This window comes from Meriones unguiculatus, chromosome 6, assembly GCF_030254825.1.
Source record: "Meriones unguiculatus strain TT.TT164.6M chromosome 6, Bangor_MerUng_6.1, whole genome shotgun sequence".
Lineage (NCBI taxonomy): Eukaryota > Metazoa > Chordata > Mammalia > Rodentia > Muridae > Meriones > Meriones unguiculatus.
This window is the reverse complement of record NC_083354.1, coordinates 25,154,607-25,182,401: the sequence shown is the minus strand read 5'-3', so window position 1 is coordinate 25,182,401 and position 27,795 is coordinate 25,154,607. Positions and strand designations below refer to the sequence as shown.

General features: G+C 45.1%; 1 protein-coding gene across 31 annotated transcripts in view; it reads right to left on the bottom strand.

Annotated features, from left to right (window-relative positions):
• Positions 1–27,795, bottom strand: part of Map2k5 (mitogen-activated protein kinase kinase 5) — a 222,029-nt gene that overhangs the window by 88,009 nt on the left and 106,225 nt on the right. For 26 of the 31 annotated variants that reach the window (XM_060384939.1, XM_060384937.1, XM_060384938.1 and 23 more), the window contains 3 exons: positions 15,800–15,873; positions 14,832–14,882; positions 7,594–7,665 (listed from right to left, as the gene is read on the bottom strand). In XM_060384939.1, the coding sequence (XP_060240922.1) occupies positions 7,594–7,665; positions 14,832–14,882; positions 15,800–15,873 (197 nt within the window). The remainder of the gene's footprint in view (positions 1–7,593; positions 7,666–14,831; positions 14,883–15,799; positions 15,874–27,795) is intronic. The other 5 variants (XM_060384943.1, XM_060384946.1, XM_060384961.1 and 2 more) reach the window with 1 other exon arrangement.

Here is a 27,795-nt window from a genome sequence, read left to right as displayed (position 1 = left end):
TCATTTCCTTTTCAGTAGCTCTTGAGGTGAGTGGAAACTAGCGCCTGTGGTCCTCTCATCTCCAGGCAAACTGGCTTGTTTTGTGAGGTGGCTGTTACACTTTAGAAGCTAAAGGCTGGGGTACAGAGTGCCTCTGCTTCCTCACTGCTGCCTGATCCCACACTTTGAGGTAGAGCTGGCACTTACAGGAGGGCACCGAGGCCCCAACACACCAGGAACTGCAGCCAGGGTTCTTGGCTTAGGTGGCTGTGGCTGAGGTGGAATTCGAATCTGGGTCTGCTGAGAAATCACTTATTTATGTGTGCGAGACAATCGACACTCCACAACATGAATCTGTCAAGGGCTCCATCAGACTTAAAGGCTGGTCTTCATTTTTAGGAGCTACTTTTTTTTTTAAAATCTTTTAATAATCTTTTTATTGTTTAAGAACTTTATGCATGTATATATTGTTTTTTTTTTTAAATCAAATCTACTTCCATTTTCTTTCCTTCATTCCCTTCCTATCTTCTCAACTTTTCTCTTCCAATTTCATACACTCTTAGAAAAACAAAGACAAAAACCAACTGAGTCCACTTAATGCTACCTATATGTGTCTGGGTGTAGGACCATTTCCTGGAGTGTGTGCAGCCTCTTGAAGGTGCGTTTCTAAAGAGCACTGTTTCTTTCTCCCCCAGTGGCCATCCACTGCAACAGCTCCTCAGGTAAGAACGAGGGATTTGATGGAGCTCCTTCTCCACCCATGTGGACTGTTAGCTTGATCTTCTTCAGGTCTTATGCATGCAGCTGCAGCCACTGTGAGTTATGGGTGCAATGGTCTTTCAGGAACTACTTTAAAGCTATTAAAAAAGTTGGAAACAGCTGGGCATGTGGTACATGCCTTTAATCCCAGCATTTTGGGAGGCAGTGGATTGCTATGAGTTTGAGGTCAGCCTGGTTTACAAATTGAGTATAGGACAGCCAAGGCTACACAGAGAAACCCTCTCGACACCCCCACCCCCAAACCAAAACAACAACAGAAAAAAACAAAACAAAACAAAAAAAACATCCTGAGTAGCCAGTAGGGTGTTGGCATGGCTCTGGACAACTGAGGTCATGAGGGAATCAGATTTGAATTCTGTATAAATTACTCAACTATGAAGTACAAAATGCACATGTTACAAGCCAGATGTAGATGACAGCTAGGAGAACAAGGTGTGCCGAGGCCAGAGTCAGCGTCATGAAGGAAGCCTACTCAAGTTATATCTTGGGCAGACTAAGGAAAATGGCATTTATGACAGGACAGCATCTTATTGCATGAACTTAATTTGGTAAAGGTAATTCTAAACTTCGAGAAAGGGCTGGAGGCAGAGCTCAGTGGTAGAACATAGACCGTACAGGAAGCCAGGAATGCCGTCTCTAGCACTACAAAAACCAAAACCTAACAAACGAACAAACAAAAACCCATAAAACAAAATTCCCAAATCCCCCTCCCAAAAAAAAAAAACAAGTTGAAAAAAAAAAACAACCTTAAAAAGAAACTGTCAAAACGATGGAGCCCAAAGAAATGTGTAGGTGTTACTTTGACGATAATAACCTTGTGTGACTCTCTGAGTTCATTCTTCACCTATCCGGAGACATTTTCCAAAGCCATGGTCCTTGCGTTCATCATTTAACACATCATTCAAAGCACTTCAGTGAAACAGTGCTAGTGCTGAAGAGGGGCCTCGAAGGACTGGATGACACACCAATTAACCAAGCATGTCGAGCCAGCCTGCTCTGCGCCTCAGACTCAGGACACAGGAGGAAGCTGCAAACAAAGGCAGGCAGAGCAGGGACAAAGTGAAAAGAGCAAGCGTGTGCTGGAGACGGCCCTGCGGTCTGACTCCTGAGGAGAAGTCAATCAGAAGACCACCCATCAGCGACCCCAGTGAGGTTCGTGAGAGCCCTCTCCAGGGCGTCCCTAGGCAGGGCTTGTAGGCCTGGTGCCTTTCCAGAGGAAGTAAGTCTTTGTCTGCTTTGTTTACTTCATTTTACATTCTTTATGGTTTACTCATTTACTGAGACAGATTTACACTATGTGCCCCGGCGGTCTGGAGCTCCATTACATAGACTAGAGCAGTCTGACTGCCTCTGCCTCCTCAATGCTCAGCCTTTAGTCTTTGGGCATCCCCCAAACACTAGTGGGGAGCACACGTGGGCCTCCCTGCGTGTATCAGACATCAGAGGACACCTCTGAGATCCTTGCAACTTTAAGTATGTTCCAGGGATTAAACTCAGGCCATCAGGCTTGCAGGGCAAGTGCCTTTACCCACTGGGCCATCCCAGCAGCCTCTTGTTTGCTTTTTAGAGATGAGGTCTTGCTATGTAACTCAGGCTAACCTCAAACTCAAGATCTTCCTGCCTCCACCTCTGCAGTACTGGGGTTACATATGGGCTCTGCCACACCAGGCCCCTGGTTCCTTCTTAACACTCATGCCTTGTGCTGGGCACACAAAATAGAGAAAAAAGTACACTGACCTTTTCCTCTGTAAAAAGACTATCTTTTGAACACATGTCTGTTTACCTCCTGTTTACAGATTTATGTTTTGGCTCAAATGGCATAATATGAAGAACAATTAATTAGTGAACAATCAAAGGAGTAGACTCTGCTCAGCCATTCTCTGCAGTACTAGGTAGGGAATGCACTGCTTGTGAAATTAAGAAGCTTCCCGATGTGTTTTTGGCACCCCTGCCCTAATGACCAAAGCCTTTGTTTTGGTGGGTCAAGCCACCCTCATCCTCAAGGTTAGTCCTGAAGCACTCAACGGCAGCACCAGGTGAGCAAGTCCAAACACTCACCAGGTCATTGGGCCCAGAAGCTTTGTAAAAGTGACAAAAAAACGTCTTTTGGGGTGGAGGAATCTTCCAGCTTGCCACAGCTCAGCATCCTGCAGGCTTGCTGGCCTCACACCTCAGCCCTCTCCTTTACTCTGTACATTTCCACACTGACTCTTGGTGTGTCTTAAAGGAGGGACTCACATCCACGTGGGTTTTCTTCCCATTACAAAGTGAGCCCACACAGGGAGACCTCCGCTATTTGGCTTCATAACCAATCCACAGGAGGGGAGCCGCACTTAAAGAGCTGGGTGGAAAGCCGCGAGCACACAGCAGAGAAAGGGGCCAAATCCCCCACCCCAAGAAGCCACTGCCCTCAATTCAGGCTGAAGAGTCATTTCAATCTTTGTGCTACTTTTCAATATCCAAATATTTCACACAGCTGACAACATCTGGAGGAGACCTACTTTATCCAAGGAGCAGAGGGCTGCTGGCCTGAGAGGAGATGAGGCAGATAAAAGATAGTCTGAGAGTAAAGGTTCTGCTTCCGGCAGAAATGTAGCTGTCTGCGATTCTTTTCATCCTCACACTTTACTGGCATCTTCTATGAAAGACTGTGGTGAGAGGCCTTGCTACAACTCCCTATGGGGACTGCGACAGCACATTCGCAGGGAAGGGACAGCAGGAAGGAGCTGCCAAGGATGAACCTCAGAGAGGAGGGTTTACAGAAGGGGAGGTGGGTCCTGGGGAAACTTTTGATTCCTGGGTGGTTCTGGGAAACTCCCTTGCTTGGTTTCCTCTTCTGCTGCCCCTTGTTTTTTGTGTTTTTGTTTGTTTGTTTTTACCACAGATCCTCTATGGCAATGAACTGGTCAGCTCAAAACACCCCGAGAAAGGTGTGCCCACATGCCAGGAGACTGCTGGGAGACCTTACCTTCCTGAATTGCCATCTAATCCCGCCAGGGTTTACAGTAGTCTACTTCAGAGGGGGGAGAAGGGATCACCAGTTAGTCCTCCTCCTCCCAGTGGCCAGTTCCATTCAGATGTCAGCCTCAGGCAGTCCATGAAGCCTTCATTCCATCCTTCACTGAGGCCTGTCACTTCAGGGTTCAGGTTTTGTTTTTCTCTACCAGAGGCATGATCTTCCTGGTTATCTAGCCAGTGCTCTGCAGAGCCTACCCATGCCATTTATACCAGTGAAGACTGACGAATGAATGAATGAATGAATGAATGAATGAATGAATGAATGATTGAAGACTTCTATTTTTGGAGCTCACACGGAGTTGTTTTAAAAGTGAGAGCACAGGCAAAGCTCTTTTAAAGAGCCAACTGCAGCTCAGGATGCAATGTGTTCCCCAGATTTTAAAATACAACAGATACTTCTGTCTATTGTGTTTGTGTGTGTGTATGTGAAGTGGCATGTGTGCATGTTCTTGAGTGTGTGGAAGCAGAGGTCCACCCTGGCTAAAACAGATTTAAGAGCTTTTGAACACGGGCTCTCTCACTAGGAGCTCCAGCTCCAGCCTAGGCTGGCTGCCCGTTAACCCCCAAGGCTGCTTGTCCCTCCCCCCTCAGCACTGAGATCACCACAGGGTCCAGGCACATTTCTGTGGGTGTTCAGGACTGAGCACAGGTCCACGTGCCTGTGTGGAAAGTGCTTTACTGACTCAGCTATCTCCCTAGCCCTGACTTTTTTTTAAATGTAATTCAGGCTGGCCTTGAACTAATGATTTCCCAGCCTCAGTCTTGAATGCTGGGATTACAGGTATGTGTTTATAGTGGTTTTGAGTATTATTTATCATACTTACACCAACTATATTCTGGTTTAAAAAAAAAAAAAAAAGAGGAGGCTTCAAGTTCTTATTTTACCTAAGTTCCCAGGCCCTTTGGCTGGCGATTTCCTTATAATGACCCCAGGAACAGAGAGGCTTGGGTTTTTCCTGCAATCTTTACTCCTGAATCACCATAACGTCTCATCTATAGATTCAAAACCCCTTCACCTTTTATCATGCGTTTCTTTACCAAGGGTCCCAAATAAATTTGGCATAAAACATGTGGCAGGAGTGGCACTGCATTCTCTAGTGACTTTTGCTCCACTGCTTAAGCTTGTCACATGTCACTTGCTTGCCTGGTGGGCTAGAAGCTCTAAGAGGCCAGGGACAGCCACCTTATATTCTCAGATAACCCTTGATTAAGTATCTTGTCCCTCTTGACCACCACACACACTTCACCTGACAGCCTGCCTCACACACCTTCTCATCTACGTATGAACACAGAAAGCACCAAAGGGCCCGGGCCTTCCAGGCTCTCCTCTTGCTGTGAGGCTCTCCTGCTCTGCTCTTCATCATGCTCCTCCTGACACCACTCATGCCACACTCCACGTTGCCTTTCTTCACACCATATCCAATTCTCCTCAATCTTGCAAATGCAAAGAGTCTGATTTCTTCAGTGTTCCAGGGACTAGTTACTAGTTTGCTTCCAGGACAAACGAACACTGGCAATCTTCCTCTGTAAGCTGCACTGCCTCTTTACTAGGCTTCACAGTCCCAGTGCCTAGAAAGTTACTGATGGACACATATTTCAATATGGTACCTACCTCAACTGACCGTCCTGTTTCTACGTCTGTCCTTCACAGTCATGCTCCATAGAGCACCCTGGGATCTGCTAAGAAGCCAGATCACTTATTCTTAGGACAAAGCCTGAAGCCTGAGCTTGGCCATATATGACCTAATCCCTGGCCATCTCTCTGATTTAATTTTTTTCCAGCCTTTTCCTTGATACTCCACTCTGGTTAAGTACAGTAGGGAGAAGGAGGGACAATCAATGGACAAAACTCACTACCTCCTCCAGGCTCTCCTGCTTATGCTCTCTCTTTCTCTGTCTCTCTCTTTCTTTTCTTCCTTCCTTTTTTCTTCTTTCCTCGCACCCTCCCTTTTTCTTTTAGGTTTTTTGAGACAGGATTTCTCTGTGAAGCCCTGGCTATCCTGGAACTCATGCTATAGATCAGACTGGCCTTGAATTTATAGAGATCCATCTGTCTCTGTCTCCCAAGTGCTGGGATTTAGAGGCCTGCATCTCCTCCCCAGCTGGTTACAGTTCTTCACAGTGTGGTGTGTGTGTAAATGTGTGTGTGTGTGTGTGTGTGTGTGTTTTAAAGATAGTATCTTGAAGGCGAGACTGGCTTCCAACTTACTATGCATCTGAGGACGATCTTCTGATCCTCCTGTGATCCCATCCCTGAATGTTGGGATCACAGTTGTATGCCATGCTGCCATGTAAACCAGGGCTTGGTGCCTGCTTTGCTATTACTGTATCGACTGAACTTTGACATCAGCCCTCTAAACAGTGCTTTCATGCTTCCATCAGGTGAAGGTGCACCTGTGTCAGGCACAGTCTCCTGCTACTTTCCTGGAAGTACAGGAAAGATAGCAGCAGCAGAGCTGTAGAATGTCACTGTGCAATAGGGCTCAGACCTAACTATTGTATAGAAGAACTGAGCCCAGTGGGAACTGTGGGCTGGCCCAGGATCACCTAGGAAACTAGTACCAAAGCTAGTACTACAACCTTGGTCTTCTGTTCCAAATTCTGAACCATGTGACCTCCCAACTGTTCTACACTGTACCTGATCATTTATAAAACACAACCAACAAGAATGACTTAAAACACCAAAGGCAAATCCCATACTAGCAAAGCCTGAGTGCCATAGGTCAGGGTTAGTTTACTCTGAACCAGGCTAAAAACAGCACAAGGCCTGCAGATCCTGCCGAGGGCTGGGCCCTGAGATCTGCCCTAACTGCAGCCTCTCGGCTGCTGCGCGCACTCTACAATGCCTCTCGGATTACCTTCTGGGAAAAGGCAGGAGAATATGGTTTAATGAACATTGAGCATTTGAATTTGGCATTCTTCCCGCTGTGCAGGTGAGCTGCATCTGAAGATATTTCCTTTCAAATACAATGGCATCCATGCGTTACAAAGATCATAGAAAATGTATTTGACCAAACAAAAGTGATAGGATTGTGATGGAAACTTCATCTGTGGTGTTATTTAAACATGTTTCTATTTTTTAAAAAGGCTTCCTTGATGGGAATGGATGGAATTGGGAAGCTGTTCTTAAGGCCCCAGTGAGTAAGTACTCAGGCTGTCTAGGAGTGCAATTCCAGGGAGCAAGGGCTCTCTCTAGCGCAAGTCGTATGGCTATTTCTCAGCTAGCATTCTAATGGGACTGCACCTGGCTCACTGGGGACAAAAACTCCATTCTAAATACAGCAATGAAGAGTAAAGATAGAAAACTACACTGCACACGCATGCCCCCATCACACCACCACAACCCACATGCACTGCTGTTTATTAGAATAAGGTTAGGTTTTGTTTCTAAGAAAGACAGCGTATATACGACATACATATATCCCCAGACTAAAGCTCATCTTTTCAAACAACCCTCTTTGGATGTCACACATGCATGCTCCAAGGCTGGTATCACACTGTGCTGCTGTGAAGTCGTCTTTCAGAAAACAGGGCTCCAAGACAGAAAGACTGCCCGGGGAGCAGTTTCCACGTGCACACTCGCAGGGCCTTGGGCTGAACTGGCCTTGGGCATGCCTTGCATAGGAGAGGTGTGGGAAGCAGTGCTCTCAAACAAAGCAGACTCTGTCCAGGAGCCACGTGGGCTATCGACATGACTGCAGAGGAAGCCCATGCCCTGGGCACTCACTGGAGAGTGTGCTACCCTTTCAGAGCCTCCATCATTCCCCATGGGGTGTGTTAGTAAACACTTCTTAATGACAGCAAACAGCAACATACCTCCATGAACGAGATTCCTAAGCTCCACACATCGGAGTGGATTCCATACTGCTCTCCTGAAATTCTTTCTGGCTGTAAGAAAGCAGGAGGGAGCTTGTGAGCGGCTGAAAGTTACCCAAGGCAGCCTTCCCTGAATGTGGGCTCAGCTAACACAGGAACCACCAACATCTGCATGGCATTTATACACACCAAAACAATTTCATATGAATGCATATATGTATTCTAGAAGTAAGAGAGAATCCTGAACACAATCCCTATGAGGAAGACCACTGTCACTGTTTCACAGACCAAGAAAAGGAAGGCTCCAGGTAGCAGGCAGAAACTAAGATGGCGAATGAGATAAGACATACTAAAAAAAGAAAAAAAGACTTAACCCTATGCCTGCCTCCTTCTAATCCAATGACTTTAACTGGGATGGGCAAATTATGTACAATTGTGTATGATTTACTTGAATTTGGACAGAACGGTCCTGAAGACTATGGCTAAGCACCACCCTTAAGACAGGTTTCTCTGTGTAGCCCTGGCTGTTCTGAACTCCCTTTATAGACCAGGCAGGCCTTGAACTCAGCAATCCGCCTGCCTCTGCTCCACTGAGTGCTGGGATTAAAGGCGTAGGCCACCATGCCTGGCTGACTATGGCTAAGTTTTATTTTCAACTTTTTATCTGGAACTAATTTCAACTTTACAGAAAGATGGAGAGGCTGAGGCTGGTGTAAGGAGCAGCTGTAGCTCGACCCCTAAATTCACCTCCTGTCACTGTTTCAGTCCATGTAGCTTTGTGACAGGAATCAAGGTGTCACATATGACTTTGGGCCCTCACTCTGGGTTGTATAGCAGGTGCCTGGGCCAGAAAGCTCTGGCACGAACGCTCTGTTCACAAGGAACAGTTGCATACTGAGCAGGTACCTCCTGCTCTGTCCTTCCAGTTACTCACAGAAATGTCTGCAATGAACAGGAAGAACCAAACTGAGAGAATGAAGTCCCATAAGAATGCAATAGTTGCTCAAGTCTACAGAGCTCATTGTGGCAGGGCTGAGGTCCTAACCCAGACCCCATCACCCAACCCTAGTCAGGTACTAGGAGGTATTCATGTAAAACTGGCCAGCCATCTACGGGAATAGCAGCATGATTGCCAATATGGCCAAACACAGTGCCAGCCAGCCCAGCCATGTTAGTGAGCTCCCAAGGTCAGGGGGACCCTATCTTATCAAAAAGACAACCAAGGTTGATCTCTGGCCTGTACATGCACATGCGTGTGCGCACACACACACACTCACACACTCAGGCACATGAGTGCACACATATACCTCCATTCACAAAGAATATTGTGCATTACTTTCACTTTTAGTTGTCACACTGCACTGCAGTCATCCCTTTCCTTGTCCACTTCCCCAACAGGGAGGCCTTCACACCCTGTACCACTACTAGCACATGACACTATGAAGCCAAAAGGGCTGTCCAGGGATGTTCATTTCACACATGGTTCCAAGCATAAACTTAACCCTTTTCATACATCGTAACTATCATGTCCACTAAAAAAAACTTAGAAATGAGGACCAACAGAATAATTCAGCAGGTAAAAGTGCCTGATGACTGGGGTTCAGGCCAGAACCCACATGGTAGAAGGAGAGAACCTACTCCCAGGAACTGTCGCTCTCTGACCCCCACATATGCTGTGGCATGGGTGCACACACACACACACACACACACACACACACACAATTTAACAACAAAAAAGAGCTCAAGATGATGCACACTGTAAAACCCTCCAGACTCGTTAAAGAAGCAATCAAACACTGCCTCCCTCCTACGTTCCCCATTCCCTCTCTCTGATTTTTCTCTCTCTTGGATGGCAGTTCTCAAGCTGTGGTACTTCTCTAGAATACAGAGGAAACAAACATGCAAACAGAAGTGGAATTCTCATACAAAATATCTGGGTGGGCTGGATGATGAGGACTAAATATGTTTGCTTCATTTACATACTGCACTACCAAAATAAATATAAACTGAGAACTGAAAAGACAGAAAACTGAATTTAAAAAAAGGAAACTATGAAGAGTGAAAACAGTCACAAACACCATATGGCCAAAAGAGCTCTCCTTAAGCACAGGTCTGAGCCTCTGGAGGGAGCAATTATTCTTGCAGCACACAGCAGGATCACTGGGGGAGGACAAGCAAATCCAGGCAGCGAGCCCTAGGCCCATACTACAACACACAGGTAGACTCAGGCCTCTGTGCTGACTTGGGCATGAGATAAGCCTAATGTCTGGAGTTATGATATGATGGCCTGAGGCTGCACAGCCCAAAGCTGGGCTCACATCTGCAGCCACAGTGGCATGCCCTGTCCTTTCCCCTCACATAGGACAAGGAAGAAGACAAAGACTATTGCCAGGTACTGCTGGAAGAGCCAAGGTCAAGAGGCTGGCTGGGGCTGCTTCACCTGATGGCTGTTCAGTGTAGAAAGCTATGTGATAAGGGAAACACAGCTCTTATCTAAAGTGCCTCTTGTGAGTGTGAGTATATGAACAGCACTCAAATCCAAACAACAACAACAACAAAATGTCCTGGCCTGTCTGAACATACCTAGAAAGCTGAATCTACAGACAATCTTCAAGGCAGCATCTTCAAACTGGTGCACTCCACTCCCTCCAGCTACTGCCTGTGACTGGGCGTGTGGCCAGGACCCACATTTAGTTAATGAATTCTAGGACTGTCTGTTCACAACACAACACTCCCGGTGTAACTGCCAAGAGCAAGAAGACAGCAAGGCCCATGTTTTATCTCTTCTGAACAGGGAGTTGCTGCTCAGTACAATCCACGTGTACTGCAGTGATGAGAGTTCACTTTAAAAATCGGGAGACATTTTCTGGGACCTATGGCAGACAGGCCACTGCAGACCACGTTCTCAGCCCCTGTGCCCAGTCAGCTCACGTAGTGCAGGCCCAGCTCTGGTCATTGCCTATCTGCTCCTCCTTTCCTCTGGCCAATCTGTTCAGCTCTGAGGTTCCTTCTGGGAGCAGCAGCTTCAAAGTGAGTACCCCTCCCCCAGGGGGGGAGGGCTGGCTGGGCTTTCATCAGGAGAGGGGAGGGAAGCCCAGCACCACTCTCTCATCTGAGTGTGGTGCTGGCACTGGCCTTTAGCTCCTGCACATGCCTCAGCGCCTCTCTGCCTCAGGACCTCACTCCAAACCTGTCTGGAAGTTCCCTTCTTCTTAAGCTTTTTTTAGTGCCTTTTTTTTTTAAAGATTTATTTAGTGTATAAATAACTTTATTTTTATTTATTTTACATTTTATTTATACAATAAATACATGAAAGATTTTGTTTATATATTTATATTATTTTGTTGTTACACACATGCATAGGCGAGCAGCTGCACCTCCGGATCCCCTGCAACTGGAGTTGCAGAGTTATGAGTTGCATGTGCGCGCTGGGAACGGAGCCCAGGTCCTCTGTTCTGCAAGAGCAGCCAGTGCTCCGACCCCTGAGCCATCACTCCAGCCCAAGTCTGGAGTTTTTAAAACTAGCATTCGTTTTTAAAGAGTAGAGCTGGCCCAAATAACCTAAGCTTCTATTTGAAGAACCAAGAGGCTGGTGTCTTAAGTAGACCCTGACTCCGGTGGCCCGCCAACTCTGAGATCCTAGCTGTTGTCACTGCACTGTGGACCTCTCTGTAAAGTGAAGGTGACAGTAACGATGTGTATGTCCTGCCACTGTGTGAAGACAAAGTGTGTAATGCGCTCGACAGAGCAGTGCCACACAGGAGTGCCCGGTAAACACTAGCGCCTTTCTGCCAGCCACCATGGCCAGTGACCATGCTATGTGAGTTGGAACCTGAGCATGCTATCTGAGCAGGCTTATGTTCAGGTAAAGACAACAGCAAGGACTGCCACAGCCTGAGCATGGAAACAAAAACAAACTCCAAAGCAGCCACTCAGGAGCCAAGCACAGTAAATCAGACAGACTCTTTCTGCTCCCAAAGGATAGTATCTGAGAGACACCTTTGAAATTTTTCAAATTTCCAGTTATTAAAAACCCAATCATTAAAATGTTCTACCTGATTACTTTGTGTGTGTGTTCAGACAGAGAAACCAGAGGAGGGTGCAGGCTGCCTCCCTCTATTCCTCTCCGCTTCACTCTGCTGACAGAGGTTTCGTCCTCACCTTGGAGCTCGTGTGCACCCCAGCCCCAGCAACCTTCCTGTCTGCCTCCTAGTGTCAGGGTAACAGCATGAGAACGCAGGCCAGCATGTATGAGTGCTTGGATCCAAACTCTGGTCTGCACAATTGTGCTCTGACATGCTGAGCCACAGCTCCAGTCCCTGTCTTCTCCTTCTGCGTCTCTGCCCATGTGCAGTAACCTACCTCAGGTTCCTTTTTTAATACCAGCTCATACGGTCTGTAGTTCCATGTAGGATTCCATGCCAAGTGTTAGCAAACTATAGCTCCTGAACCTCTGTTTTGCTTGTTCATTTGCTTTTTACTTATATGGGTTTAAATAATTTTTGTTTGTTTGTTTGTTTTCTAGAGAGGGTCTCTCCGTGCAGCCCTGGCTGTACTAGAACTCACAGAAATCCACTCGCCTCTGCTTCCCAAGTGCTGGGATTAAAGGTGTGCACCACCACCCCCCGGCGCAGGTCTGGCTTTGTGAGTACAGCTTTCCTGGAATGTGGCAGGATGCTAGCTCATGAGCTGGTGGAACGCTTCGGCAGTGCCACAGCAGCAGGCTGTGCAGTCGTCCAGGTGTCTGCAGCCCTCTAAGGGAAAGCAGTCCCAGGCTGGCTCTTTACAGGAAAATGTCTTCCAGCCCCTGGCGTAGGCCAGGAAAGCACATACCCAGTACCTTCAGCGGCATGAGCTGGCCTCCACTGCACTCCGCCCATGCTGTGAAGCCAGGGGAAACAGATGAAATTGGAAGCCAGCCTCATATATGGAACCACGGAACAAACATGGCATAACTGAGTCTTTAGTTGTACCAAGCATATACATAGAAATTAAGAAGCCTACAGAATATAAATGTAATGGTTGTACTAGGATGCAAAGAAGCCAGAAGGCTCTTATAAACATGCTAGTTCTTCATATTGCTAGCATTAAAAAAAGGAACATGAGATAGATTACTGTGCGCAGGCCAAGTTCAGTTCCCATAAAGTTTACATAAAGCCAAAGGGCCCAGTCCTTCTCCCAGGAGCCCAGCAGCAGACAGCAGGTCAATACCACACTGCAGTAACGGAGGGTTGTTCCCACACTCACCCACAGCCAGCCTGTGGGAAGTGCCTGGCCTACCAAAGTAAGCAAAGCTCTAACTCTGTCTCTCAGACGTTCATTATTTCCTTCCTTGGCATCTTAGGCTTTCTGCAGCTTGAACTACAAAGTTGATGACTAGAATTCACTCACCCAAGAAACAAAGCAATTTCAGCTTTGCCAATCTGAGCTAACATTTCATAATTTTAATCCTCACACTTTCAATTAACATATGGACGCATCACATTCATCCATAAACAAAAAGGGAAAAAAGTAATTTCTTTAATGTACACCTGGGAAAGACAACTGTAATCTGGACTTGCAGCTCAGATGTGATGCAATTTAATTATCGGAGCAATTTAAAGCTACCAAGAACATGATGGGCAGTTGAGAAGTTGTTTCATGGATAGCGTTTTTCTTTTTCAAGTCACGGTGTTTTCATATACTTCCAGAGGCTGACATTCAGCAAGGCTTTGTTACCTATCGGACTCACCAATCTCATCTACCTGGGAGAGCCCCGGAGGAGAAGTGTTTTAAAAAGCAGACACAATAACTTTCATAGCAGGCCTACTTTTTCCCTATTTAATTAAAGGGAAAGCAAAATACGAATTTCCTTAAAACCAATGAAAACTGAAATAAACCATTCTGACCACCTGAAATACAGTGAAATGCTTTGTGCTGTTCTGAGAATAACAAGCTGTAGACCCAGGTTCTGCCTGTAGCAAAGATCTTTCAATGACGACAACATATGGGAAAAAAAAAATACTGGGAATAAGGTCCATGGTTCTGGACCAGCAAGATGGCTCTGCAGGTAAAGGCACCAGCCTCCAACCCTGACAACCAGCTGAATCTCAGGACCCACAATGTAGATGTAAATATTTCTCTATTGGGCACCTTCACCATCAATATGTATAAATATGATATATTAAAAAAGATTCATGGTTATACCCATACTAAAATCTTTCAACTGTGTGACATCAACAAAAGCTCCTTAACCTGAGCGGGATTGCTTATATAAATCTAGAGCCACAGTGGTGAAAACCAACCCTAAACACTGAAATAAAAACCAGACTCTAGCTGCGTAGTGGCTGTGCAGATCTTTAATCCCAGCATTTGGGAGACAGAAACGGGAAGATCTCTGTGAGTTCGAGACCAGCCTGGTCTACATAGTGAGTTCCAGGAGACCCTGTCTCAAAAAAGAGACAAACAAAAAACCAACCAACCAACCAAACCAGACTCTAGCAGGAAAGGAAAGGCAGGAGTGGGGAGTCAAAATTAAAAAAAAAAAAAACAACCAAAAACCAAACAGGCTCTGAAAACGATAGCAGAAACATGCCCTCCTTGCTTCCCTCCATTCCTACCAACCTCTGAACAGATTGAGAAAACCAACAAACTAAAGATTTTTATAACCATAAATAATTTCTCTTGTTTAAAAAGGTAAGAAGAAGAAATGGAACTACTTATCTTAGGACATCTGCATGAACTTAGCAACTAAGAAAATACAGAGCTATACGCTGTAGAGAGAACCAAGAGGGTAACCTTAACATCAAGAGACCCACAGATAAATCGTCTGGTTACGTCAATAATTTTACTTGGATCTGGTGACAAGGCATGTTTGTATCCCCAGAACAAACAACCAATGCTACTGATTGATGTCCTGAGGTATATATTAGGGTTAATTAGATAACCCTAATATATAGAGTGGAAAAGTAGCCAATATTCTATCAGGTACAATTTTTCTGTAGGATTAAACTTCAAAACTCAGCAATTTCACACTTGAACCGACCAGTTAAGTCAACAAAGTGAGATAAGTTGATAGCTTGAGCACAAAGCCTCACTCGTTCTCAAAAGATCTGAACACGGCAGAGTGACTGGATTGACTTTGTGATTTATGACCTACTGGTCTAAAGCAGAGGAATTAATTTGAGAATTATACATTCCCAAGTACATAAAGATAAAGATGTTAGTTTTAAATGTTATTTTTGCATAAGTTTACTTACTGCCATATAAGCATTTGTTCCAACATACGTCTTGGCTATAGAATTCACCAGCTATGAGACAAAACGGGCTGTTAGAACAATATAAAGATAATGTGGAAATAAAATGGGCAATTATTCCCCATTTAACCTACAATCAGCACTCCTATAAATCAACTAAAAATTATGTAAAAGGGAACAAATTCATCCACAAAGGCATTAAAAATGATTAAATCTCTCTTTTCTTTTGGATGTGATTTCCCATTTAAACAAGCACAGCATTACGGTTTATAGCAGATAACCTTAAACAATTCACTTAAGCATGATGCTCAGCACTTTAGTGCCCCAAACCCGCCTCAAATAAAAAGCCAATTTGAAGTAGAATTTGAACACCCTCATCTTTCAGTCATATAGCCCAGGATGTGAATGGAGCCCCACGCGCTACCAGAATGAGATGAACTAAGGACGCTGGAGGGATAACAGACTTTGACAACTCATAATGCGAAGATGACCTTCGCTTTGGTCTTCGTGTTTGGCTGGGAGGAAAGGTGGCTGCAATTCAAATCAACATCACAGCACGCGCATGGGTCACTATCACCAGGGTTCTCAGGGGAGGCCCAAAATGGAAATTAATTAAAATTGGTGCTGCACATTGTAATGGCCCTCCACCATTGTTGCTCCCAATATTAATTTTTATTGTGGGCCAGTTGGGATCCCCAGGCTCGGCTCCCTCGCTGTCCTCTCTTTTGTTTGGCCAGAGCGCTTTCTTAGCCAAGCTGCACAGCAATGAGGTTTGCTATTCGTAAGTAGTAATTACAATATCAGCAGTTTTTACTGTCATTAAACAATGAACAATCGCATTCTGATGAAGGAAACTCGCTCAGAGATTAAAAAGGAGTACCGCGTGCTCAGCCGGCAAGCTGACGCACAATTCTGTTTGTTTGGAAGCTAGGTGATTTTCAATCCCCAGGCTGAACAGAAAAAAGGCCTACCTGTGTGCTAACGCCAAAGTCGCACAGCTTGACCTGTCCGCCCGTGTTCACAAGCATGTTGGAGGGCTTCACATCTAAAAGAGATGAGAAAAGTCCCAGTGACCAACCTCACATTGACACTGTTTGTTTTAAAAAACCACGAATGTGCACCATGTAACACTACAGAAACGGCATTCTAGGTTCACCCAAATTCCAATCACAGATTCACCGCAAAGCTTTTTATCTGACAGCAGGTCAAAACCAACTCAAATGGAGGTCCCCTCAAACACTGGCTTTTAACAATAGGGAGTATACTCATCAGCCCCACACTTTTTTTTTTTAAAGATTTTATTTATTTTAAATGCTTTATGTACATGTACGCCTGCATGCCAGAAGAGAGTAGTAGAGGGTATAGATGGTTGTGAGCCACCATGTGGTTGCTGGGAATTGAACTCAAGACCTCTGGAAGAGCAGACAGAGCTCTTAACCACTGAGCCATCTCTCCAGCCCTGACAGCCCCACACTTTCTTAGAAAGAGCAGTGAGATAAAAAAAAAAAAAAAAGCAACCTTTTAACAAAGTATATGCACAAAAAAAGGGTTAGTTTACACTGTATGTGTAACTAAATTATGGTTCCTATCTAAGAAGTAGTAAAGCCAAAGGGACGGACACAGACACAGACACAGACACACAGACACACACAGACACACACACACACTTTACTAAGTAGTGTTTACTGCTCTAGGGTCATCACCACAAGAAATAAATTCACAGGGTTAGAATATGCTTCACATATCCTCAATCTTATTTCCTGTACACACATGGTCTTGCTTACTGGGGTAGTCTAAAAAACAAAATATTAACCTTTCTACTGTAAATACCCCCTTTCAGGCAACACTTTAAAGCATACTCTGAACATAACAGATCACTTTCACCAAGTTAATGGATTCAATACACTACAGTTCAGCTTGTACTTCAGTCTTCTGGAGCATGCCCACATGTCATGTGACTTTGGACTTGGTTTGTAACATTTTAGTTTCTAGGTTTGCAGGGAGATAATAGTTCCATTGTCAGAATTGAAAAACTATGAGGATCAGCTGGGACAGTGGATAAAACACTGTTTTTTAAACTGTCAGTGCTATAAATCAAGTATTAAATAATTTCCAAAGCACAATGACTAGAATTTATAAAACAACTTGATACTGAGGAAACTTTCTTGCCACATCAGCACAGGTACTCCTCTGGGGGCTACTAAACCAGTCTCCCCAGTTCTATACTTCTATAATCTGTGTTCAATAGCAATGAAGTAATTCTTTAATAGCTGTGTCAGTGTCGCCCATTCTCTGTCCACAACCACCAAGGGCTTCCCAAATCAACCAGAAACACCTCCCTCCCACTAGCCCCCAAGGCTGAGTATGAGCTGATGCCACCTCTGCACTTCCTGCCCTGCCCAAGCTGCTCACTCGCCAGCATGCCTCAGTGGATCCTACACCTAGACTGTTCCACCCCCTCATTCATGCATGGCTAGTTCCTTCACTTTCCTTAAATCCCTGCTTAAATGTTACTGTATAACAGCCTGTGAGCAGGCTTAAAGCTCCCTTCTCTTTCCCCTGCTTTAATTCTTTCTTTGAGATTTAGCATTAGTAGCACCCTGTATCTCTACACAGAAAATCCATCCTTCGTGTTCCTCTGCTCTGGAAGGAGAGCTCTCTGTGTGTACTCTTCACTCCATGTCTGGAGTGGTGTTTGGCTGACATGGGGGACATCTGTTGAAGCAATGGGCTGGCAGGCTTAGCCAGAAGAAGCATGTATTTGGCCCAAGAAGTTAGTGTATCTTTGACTCAACAGACATTCTTTAGAATGGGTACATTCCTAAGTGACAGTTCCTCTTCAGACAAATCCATGGTTATTTAAAAATTTCACACAACAAATATTTACTGTTGCTTCACCATGTAAAGCCATGGTGAGAAACATGAGTGAGAGCCTGTCTCTGGCCTCTGAGAGCACACCAGACTGCTATCCAGGACCTGCTGATATGTCCCAAAAGGCTGCTCAGGAGACAGCCTACTGCTTATGCATTCTGTTCTTTTCTTTCTGAACAAACCACATTTTTTATAAATATAGTGAGTCATGCAGCTAAATGGCTCCCAAGCTGGACTGTGATTTTAAAACCCAATGCTTTTGGTTCAGTCTCAGATAGGCTAAATCAGAAACAGGTTCACTAGAGCCTGGGTTCAAGCCAGCATAAGGAAAAGACCAGACTTTTCTTTGTAAATGTCTGAAAAGTTAAGATTGTGTCAAGATTTTTTTTTTTAATTTCACTTAAATTTTTGGAGCTCCTTAATTCATTTTTTAAGACCAGTTTCACCGCGACCATTTTGCATATTGTCTGAGGAGTCTGACAAATGTATTTACTGGGTGAGCATGACGGAGACAGGGACACGCCCATCAGCCCCTCGGGTCAGCTGTGTCCGTGGCAGCCCAAGGGCCCTGCCCTCCAGCCTTGGGCAACCACTGTGCAGCTCCTGTCATTGCTGGCTTGCTAATCCTCACACTTTATAAACTCCAAAATCTGTTGTTAGGTTTGCTTTAAGAAGTCTGAGGACTGATGTTCAGATGATACTCACATGGAATCTCACTCTTTTTTACTTCTACAGTTTTCATTTTAATTCATTCTTTGAAGACCTCATACATAAATACAACATATTTTGATCCTCACTACTCCCACCCCTCACTACTCTCCTCAAACATGTGTCCCTCTCAACTTTGTCTTCCTGTTTTAAACCCTCTGGGTCCCTCCTGCTGCCTGTGTGTGCGGGGTTGTAGGGCCATCTACCGGGACACACCCCTGAAGAGAACTGACTCATTAATTCCCAGTAGCTCCTCAGCTGGAGGTGTGAGTTCTGCTATTCATGCTGCAACGTTGACTGGCTTAATTTTATATAGCAACCATAGCTACTCTGAGTTCATGAGTGCAGTGTGTGTGTGCACGTGTGGGAGAGAGAGGGAAGAGAGAGAAAGCTTTCTTTCCTTTTACCATGAGTCCCAAGATTGAACCCAGGTTTTCAGGTTTGACAGCAAATGCTTTTATCCATTGAGTCATCTCACAGGGCCTTTACTTAAAGAGTTTTATTTTAGTACTTTATCCATTGTGTTGATTTTCAGCACAGGTCAACTCAAACCTTTCAAAGCGGTGGTTGTCAACCTTCTTAGTGCTTTGCCCTTTACCATAGCTCCTCATGGTGTGACCCCAACCACAACATTATTTCATTGCTCCTTCACAACATTTGTGACTGTTACAAACCCTAATGTAAACACCTGATAGGTAGGACGGTCTTACGAGACCCTGTGAAAGGGTCACCGACCTGAGAAGGGCCATGACTCACATGTTGAGAACCACTGTTTCCAGGTGACAGAATTTAAAGTGTTGGCTGAGAACAGCTCCCTTGATGTCAGTTCTCCTTCATGCTGTCTTAGATCTATGTCTACCTGACAGGAGAGTTATCAACAAACCTAGTGACTGTCGTTGCCCTTACATCAAGTTTTCATGTGAAGCACGTAAATTCTACACCTCTCCAGAGGAGCTCCAGAAATACAGAGATGATTTTTCTGTCTGTGTTCCACAATGCCACAGACATCTGATTGGGTATAAAGATTACTGTAGAGGAGACAGTTATATCTGCATTTATTTTAATGTAATGACTACTTATGGAAAACGAAAGTAACAGAAGGCTTGTTGCTTTTCAAGCCTTCAGCTCACCTAGGCATATCCTGTATGCTTCTGTAAGCAAAGCACAGAAAAGATGAGTCATTAAAGTGACTGATTAGAAACAGGAACCATCAGGGCAGATGTAAGTCATTTTGGTTTAATCAGGCCATTAATTATTAGGGTTTATCAATTAGTTTTATTGAAGGCAAGGGAGCTTAAATGAACGGCAGGGCATTGATTTTAACTGAGGCATCTTAAAGAAAATACAAACGAGGATGCAGAAGCCTGGAATTATGGGTTTGTTTCATACCTTTGAAGAGGGTTATGCTTGTTTTATTGCCATGTAAAGTCTTTAATGAAAAAACCCCCAACTCCACCCCCTTTAACACCAAGCATGAGATGCTATTTGCTTATGTTCCCTGTTTGCAAGTCTGGCTTCCAAGATGTCAGCATCGTGCTGGAGAAGGGGAAATAAAGGTCAGGGCAAAGCAGCTCATGCTAACCCCCGGTGGCTGGATCACTACGGATGGACATCTGGAGGAGTCGGGATAGATTCTGTTGGTCATGTCCTCTTAGGTGAGGCAGAGGAATGCTGTGCAGAGTGGCCGATGGATGCCATCTGAGATCTGCTAGTCAGTCCTGTACACGGGCTGCACCAAACAAGTCACTGAACCTCAGAGCAGAGCTAAGTATAGTCCCTCTGAACTCCCAGACAACCCTGAACTCTCACTGGCAACTTTCTGAGATCAGGAAGTACCAACTATCACCCTGACCCTGCTGATACCTGATTGTATCTGGATATATCCTCATGTTTGGTCTTCCCTTACTGACAAAAATTGGTGTAGGACTTGAGTGAAACTTCCTGGCACAGAGCAAAGTGATCAATGCATAATGCCTAGCCGGTGACTCAGTGTTACACACTGTAAGCTTCTGTTGGAGGAACTGGCCATGACAACTCCCATGCACTCCAGTAAGTCGGGATGGGAACTGTCGAGGTATTGCGCCAGACCCAAGTGCTAAGTGAGGTTAATCTTCATTACGACAGCTCCAGCTCAAAGCAAGCTTCAAGAATGGCAGGTGCCGTTCCACTGGGGTCACAGAGGAGCCAACAGCTACCCAGTCACACCATGTGCCTCTAGTCAAAGATTTATCTAGTCCCTCAACGAGACTTCCGGTAAGCCGGAGGTTTTCGTTTTGTTTTTATTTTGTTTGTTTTTCAAGACAGGGTTTCCCTGTGTAGTCTTGGCTGTCCTGGAACTCTGTAGACCAGACTGGCCTTTAGCTCACAGAAATCTGCCTTCCAACTCCCTCCCAAGTGCTAGGATTTAAGGCATGCATCACCACCAACCAGCTAAGCTGGACTTTTTAATAACAGCACCATCCGTGTAAAGTACATGATGGGTAGCTGTCAGCACTTCTGATCCATAATGTGAAGTGCATGGAAAAAACAAAAACAAAACAAACACCCAGAACAGAAGGAATGTAAGAATTTTCAAACAGGGTCTTGGGTTGTCCTGAGGACCAGAACAGTTTTATTTTTTTCCCTACAGAGGTCTACAGCTGTCTTTAAAAATGAAACTTAAGCCATACATTTAAGAAGTCAGGTAGTCCCATCTGCTCAGAAACCTGAGGTAAGAGGATGGCTAGAGACTGGGAGTTTAAATCCAGCCTGAGTAATTGTGAGATCCTGTCTCAAAACGTCACCTCCATAAATGACCACAGAACTTTGTGGTCACAATGCTACTCTATCTTTAACAGCACAAGACCCCAGGTAATAACACTGACTGCGTGGTGGGGCCAAAATGCCAAGTTCTTAAACTCTGAGGTTGTCTGAACGGCTGATACGAATTCCACTTCCTGGTCAACAAAAATAAACAGAGTCTGACAAAGACATACGCATGCTGCACAGGGTGGCATATGCCTATAATTTTGGCCCCAGGAAGGCTATGGTAGGTCTACCTCAAGTCTGCAGCCAGCCTGGGCTACATAACAAGTACTGGTCCAGCTAGGACTACATCATGAGAACCCACCTTAAAAATGAAAACCATCAACATAAATAAATACAGAACAAAGGGGGGGGAAGGCATGTATACAAATAGCAGCAGCATTATTCCTAATAGTCTCAAACCACATATAATTAAAAATGTCCCTCCCTCCACTAGTAATGCATAGATAAACTATGCATTATATGGTACAGCCATATAATACAATAGTATTCTGCAATAAGGAATGGATGGATCAACCTAAAAACATTTGAAAAATAAAAAGAACAAGGCACAACAATTCATATTATATGCCTCTATTTTTGTTCAGAAAAGGCAAATCCACAGAGTCAGAAAATAGATTAGTGTTTCCTGGGGAGTGGGACAAGGGTTGGGGGCACAGGCAGGGTCAGTGGCAGGACTGACTGTGCATGTGTTATGGAGACTTTTTTTGGTGGGGTGACAGAATATTCCAGAACTAGATTACAGCAATAACCGCACAATTCTATAAATCTATTTAGCTCATATTTTAATCACATCCTTAAAGCGGGTGTCTGTCTTGGTGTATAAATAAAATTTCCACAAAGTTATTTTTAAAAAAGCCTTAAAACCCAAATTATCAGTAGCTGCACTAATTCCCAGAAAATGAGTTGATAAATCTATAGGTTTGCAGATACTCTCCAGCCACTGTGGTCATTTCCCATTTGTGAAAAAGTAGGCGGCAACAGTTACCATCCTCGATTATATAAATAGTACAACGGCTACTTCTTTAAAGCAGGTATGCACTGAAAAAAACAAAACAAAAAACAAACAAACAAAACCTAAACCAAAAACCAACCAACCAACCCGGGGAACTATGATGATTGTTGTTAAAAAGAAAATAATTTAAAAGTGTCATATATAAGCTTTTCCCAAATGACCAAGACTATGCTTACAAAGCACAAAACCAACTGGTTCACACATGGAAAGATCAGTCAGGCGACCATGGCTGCCTCAGTAACCTCCCCTAACTGTTCTGACTGATTTTCAGGATGGGCTGATTTCTTTTTCCCTTCCACTGAATTGACCAAATTGACTGTGGAAATTGGTATCATGTCGACACGACTCATGTTGCCGCCCTAACTGCCTCCCACAGAAACTGGATCTTTACAAGGGCGGCAGCAATTAGGCATTCCAGAAGCTACATAAGCAGCGCGAGCTGCGGCTGCTAATCAAGGCGGAGTCCCCAGAGCTGACTGCGGCCCTCACAGGCCTCCCTGCCAGCTCCACCACACACACCTACGGGTTGCTCCCAACACCGGGATCAAAGTCTGCACAGGGACTAACAAGGTAACCATCTGGTCAGAGGAGTTTTTGGGGAAAACTGGCTCTGCAGACTATATGCTTTTGTGGGAAAAGGAAAGCAACACAGACGGATGGTGACCTCTGCGGCAGCTGTTTGCCACAGGTGTTGGTGACAGCACTTGCTGCTCCCCTTTGACCTCCACGGTGTGTTTACAAGGTTGGTCTTCCGGGGGTGAGCCTCACCGGGCTACCTTAAAAGTAGCCCGTACGTATCTTGTGTGTGGGTGCACTGTGCAGGGGTGCCCTGCCTGACACAGGTCACAGGGTAACCTGCACAAGCAGGCTCTTTCCTTCCGCTACGTGGTTCCTGGGATCAAACTCAGGCCAGCAGGCCAGGTGGCACGCTCGCTCCTTTACCCATTGACTCACCCCACCAGCCTGCACGATCTAATTCCAAAGGAAACACTGGTCAGTTGTCGTGAGGCCATGTGGGAAGCCGAACTAAACTTTTCTTTGATGTCCTTCCTCCATGAAGCTGCTCTCCATTCACCAGGATCTAGGGGGCCCACTGAGCAGGTCTCCCCTCTCAGAACCGACAATTCCTGTGCCAGGGCTCTTCAGCAATATCCCTTTATTAAGTTTGTCTTCTGAAAAGATACCATTCGCATTCTTTCTTGTGGACTGTGCTGTAATGAGCGAGAACAGCAGGTACCATTAAATACAGTGTGTGGTGACGCAGCACAGTCATCTGCACACAACAGGGATGTACTTAGAGAACCACACCGCAACAGCGAAGTCCCTCTAAACCCTCCACCACAGAGTAAAGGGTGGTCATTCAAGCATTCTTGCAAAGGCCCTAAATAAAACTAAGCAGCATAATTAGCTATCATAGTGGCAGCTACTGTCTGGAGTCTCACGATGCAGCTTGGAGGAGACACAATATACGGCTTTCTCTCCTTCATCATCAAGAAGAGGCTTTTGAAAGGACCTCTCAATTCCCGGGGCCTCTCAATTCCCCTTTCCTTCAAACTTTATTTATTACTGTTTTTACAGTGCTGGGTTCAGGGCCTTGTATGAGCAAGGAGGTGCTCTGCTATTGAACTAGGTTGTTGTTCCTCTTCCCCTAATTCTTTCATAGTAAATAAAATTTTCTACCTGCCGTCTATACATATCCTCCACGTATGGGAACACTCCCCAGAAGAATGGACTTCTGGGAGTCTGAAGAGACTTTATTCCCCCCTCACCCTGGAAAGTGATGCTGAGTTTAAGATGCAGCTGAATGAGGATTCAGAATTATTAATGCTCCTTGGCAGGAGAGAAGGGTGAAGATCTGGAATGTGGAGTAAACGATGTGGTCATGTGGACAATGACCAAGGTCGGGGGCACTTGACACTTGCTGTGCGAGACCTGGCTAAGTCATCACCGCCATGTACTGTTTCATATGCTCTCACTCTAACCCTCAGATAGGAACCAGGATTAGCTTCACTTGACAGATGAGGAAATCGAAGCTCAAATTAATGAAATTACTCTGTCATGGTACCACAGCTTGCCTACCCTTTGGCCTCAACAAGCTGCATCTTCCTTCGACACTTGAGCACATTAAGTGGCTGGGCTCTTGTACCCAGCTTTGCCATTACCAGTTGGGTAATTTTGAGAAATTAAGAAAGAAAGTGGTCTAGATGCTTTCCCCGAGTGTCTTCCCGTTTCTAACAAGCTGGATTTCTAAGAAAACACGTGGGAGAAAAGCCTGGAGAACATTCTGGCCACTCTTTCAACTTCTTGCTGCTCTTCTGGAGGAGCAGTGGCTGAACTACAAATAATGACCACGTGCTGCAGACACAATGCTGTTACCCTCATGGGGGGGGGGGGAAGAGGCTGACCCCAAGGTTGACCCCCAGACAGGTCATGAGGTGGATTAAAGGGCAGAACCAGAATGTGCCCTTCAGTGCCCTTGTATAACACCTATATGAGATCGCTGACCATTACTGCTCCCCGGACAGTGAGCCTCCCTCGATGTCTATTTTCTCATTTAAAGATGGAGACTCAGACAGCCTTCCTCACAAGGTTACCATGAAGACTAAACAAAACTTTATTCACAAAAGCTCCATTACAGCAACCCCCAGAAGATATGGAGTGACTGACAACAGTAATAACCCAGAGGAATTTACTCCTCCAGAAGCAAAAAGTGGGAATTGATCCCCAGTGCTGCCCATCTTCAGCATGGAGTCTGCTAATGCAGAAGAGTGTGCATTTGACTGAATGTTCGCTGGCGCATCTCTTACCTCTTCATATTACTACAGACAACACAGGACCTTCCGCAGCTTTAGGGACTGACCTCACTGGGAAGAAAGGGAAGAAACAACAGACGCACATACAGAAGAGGTGGGACCGGGAACCAGAAGCAGCACAGACACTCCACATTCATTTTGTACAGCTGATCAAGGAAGGTGGGTTTAAACTGAGCAAGGAGGCAGATTTAGTTAATCTTGGTAGGAACTCTCTATAGGGGCACAGTCTCAGGCTCTAAACATGCAGGAGAAGGAAGCTCTGGCTGATAGTTTCTGGTCAACCCTTTGTGAACACTCATACACCGACCAGAGGAAGGCCGCACTAGTTCCATGGGTCTGAGGCACTGGGGTCCTTGATATGGCTGTGCTCCTGTCAACAATCAACATTCATTCAGGATGTTATTCACTCCTCACTCAGGATGACTTTAAAGTAAGCCCCACTACAGAAAAGTTCCAGGATAAAAACATCCCAGAAAATGACTGATTCATGACTAAAAAATAAGAACGGGTACACGGCCGCCCTCACGAGTCCACTGTGGCTGCCGTGCTCCACAGGTGGTCCTCTCCCTCTGATGAGCTCTGAAACTTCAGATTTATCTACAAGACAAAACTCAGAGGCAACTGTGCAACGGGTGCAGTGCCTCGTGATGGGTAGCTGAACAGCGGTCCTGTGTGTCAACCATACATACGTATATGTATATATACATATACATAAATACATATACATATATATATCTTGACATACATCTTTTTAAATGTTCTGCTGGGTAGTTTTATGTCAACTTGACATAAGCTTAAAGCATCTGAGAAGAAGAACTTCAATTAAGAAAATGTCTCTTTAAGATTAGGTCTCTGTTGAGAAATTGTATTTATAAGATTAGGCTGTAGACAAGCTTGTAGGGCATTTTTTAAGTTAGTGATTGATGCGGAAGGCCCAGTCCATTGTGGGTGGTGTCATCCCTGGGCTGGTGGTCCTGGTTTCTGTAAGAAAACAGGCCAAGTATGCTACGTGTAGGCCAGTAAGCGGCACCTCTTCATGGCCTCTGCATCAGCTCCCGCCTCCAGGTTCCTGTCCTGTTTGAATTCCTGTCCTGATAAGGATGGACTCCAATGTGGAAGGGTAAGCCAAGTAAACTTTTTCCTCCCCAAGTTGCTTTTGATCATGGTGTTATCACAGCAACAGTGACCCTAACTAAGTTGTTTTTTGAGGTAACTGTAGATTCACATGTAGTTGGAAGAAACAAGAGAGATACGCTGTGCTGGCCGCTACACAATTTCCCCTAAAGGGAGCATCTTGTAAAACTATATGGTACAATATACCTTCCATGGAACTGAATTAATAGTACTCTCCAAAGCTGGGTGTGGTGACACACACCTTTTATCCTAGCACTCAGGAGGCAGAGGCAGGCAGATCGCTGTGAGTTTGAGGCCAGCCTGATCTACAGAGTGAGTCCAGGACGGCCAAGGCTACACAGAGAAACCCTGTCTCAACACCCCCCCAAAAAAAGTATCTTTCAAGCTGGAGAACATTTCCATCACAACAGTTATTCACTGTGCCCTCTGTAGCCAAACTAGCTTTTCTCAGTCCCTAAAAACTACTAATTACCTTCCATTTCTCTAACTTAGCATTTAAGATTTGACATATAAAAACTGAACTATACAGCACTAAAACTCTGTGACTGCCTTTTTCACTGAGTAATTCCCAGCAGATTATCCAGTCTGTTGACATCAGCAGTCCCCCTTTCCACCACTGAGCAGTACTCCACGGCACGAATGCACTAGGGCTTGTTTACTCATCGCCCTGCCAAAGGACACCTGGGCTGCTTCCGGTTTGGGGTTAATGTGGACAAACTGCTATGAACATGTGTGTACGAGTTCAGTGCGGACTTATGTCTTTATTTCTGGGTTATAAGGGCAGCTGTGTGCTTAGTTTTCTGGGAAATGTCAACAGTGGGCCTATCCCCTCTTTCACTGCTGCTAGCAACTGGCCCAATTTCTCTCGCCTCACTGGCATCTGCAGCTGTCCCCGCTGACTGCAGCCATCCCCACAGGTGTGTTGCACTACCTCAGGTTGCTCTGGATCTGCATTCTCTACATGACAACGAGGCAGCTGACCAGCTCCTCTATGTGATGATTTGCCGCCTGTACATCCCCATATCCTTCGCCCAGTATCTAATCAAATTGATTTGTTCTTTCTGTTGAGTTTTGAAATATGGTCTTGCCACACTTTTTAAACAGAACACTTTTAAGTAACAATGTATAAAATTTCTTATCTTTTAAAAAAACCATTATTATGCAAAATCCTGTGATTAACAATGGCAAAGGGAATGAAGGCTTAATTTCTATAGTCAGAGCTGGAGAAAACCAAACGATTCACACTGTTAAACTGGTTGGTTTACCTCATTTAATTGGCCAGTCTCATGAGTTACGATCTACTACAGCATTGGCACGGAATGAATGCTTCCATTTAAAGGAGCCAGGGTCTAACCGTGGCTCTCACCACTAATACTTGCTCAACACAAACATCCCTTGCTGATCCGCCTGACTGAGCAGCCCCAGCACTAGAAAGAAAGCGCGGGCACCCAGTTTCCCCATCATTACCCTCTGCAACATAAAACCAACTGGGGATGACTCCTTTAAATTGACTTGGATCGCTCAAATGCTAACCAGTCCTTGAAAACAAAAAAACAACCCAACAACCTGGTATTTCAGGAAGCAGAAATACGGCCGAGGCTACTTCTAAACACCCTGCAAC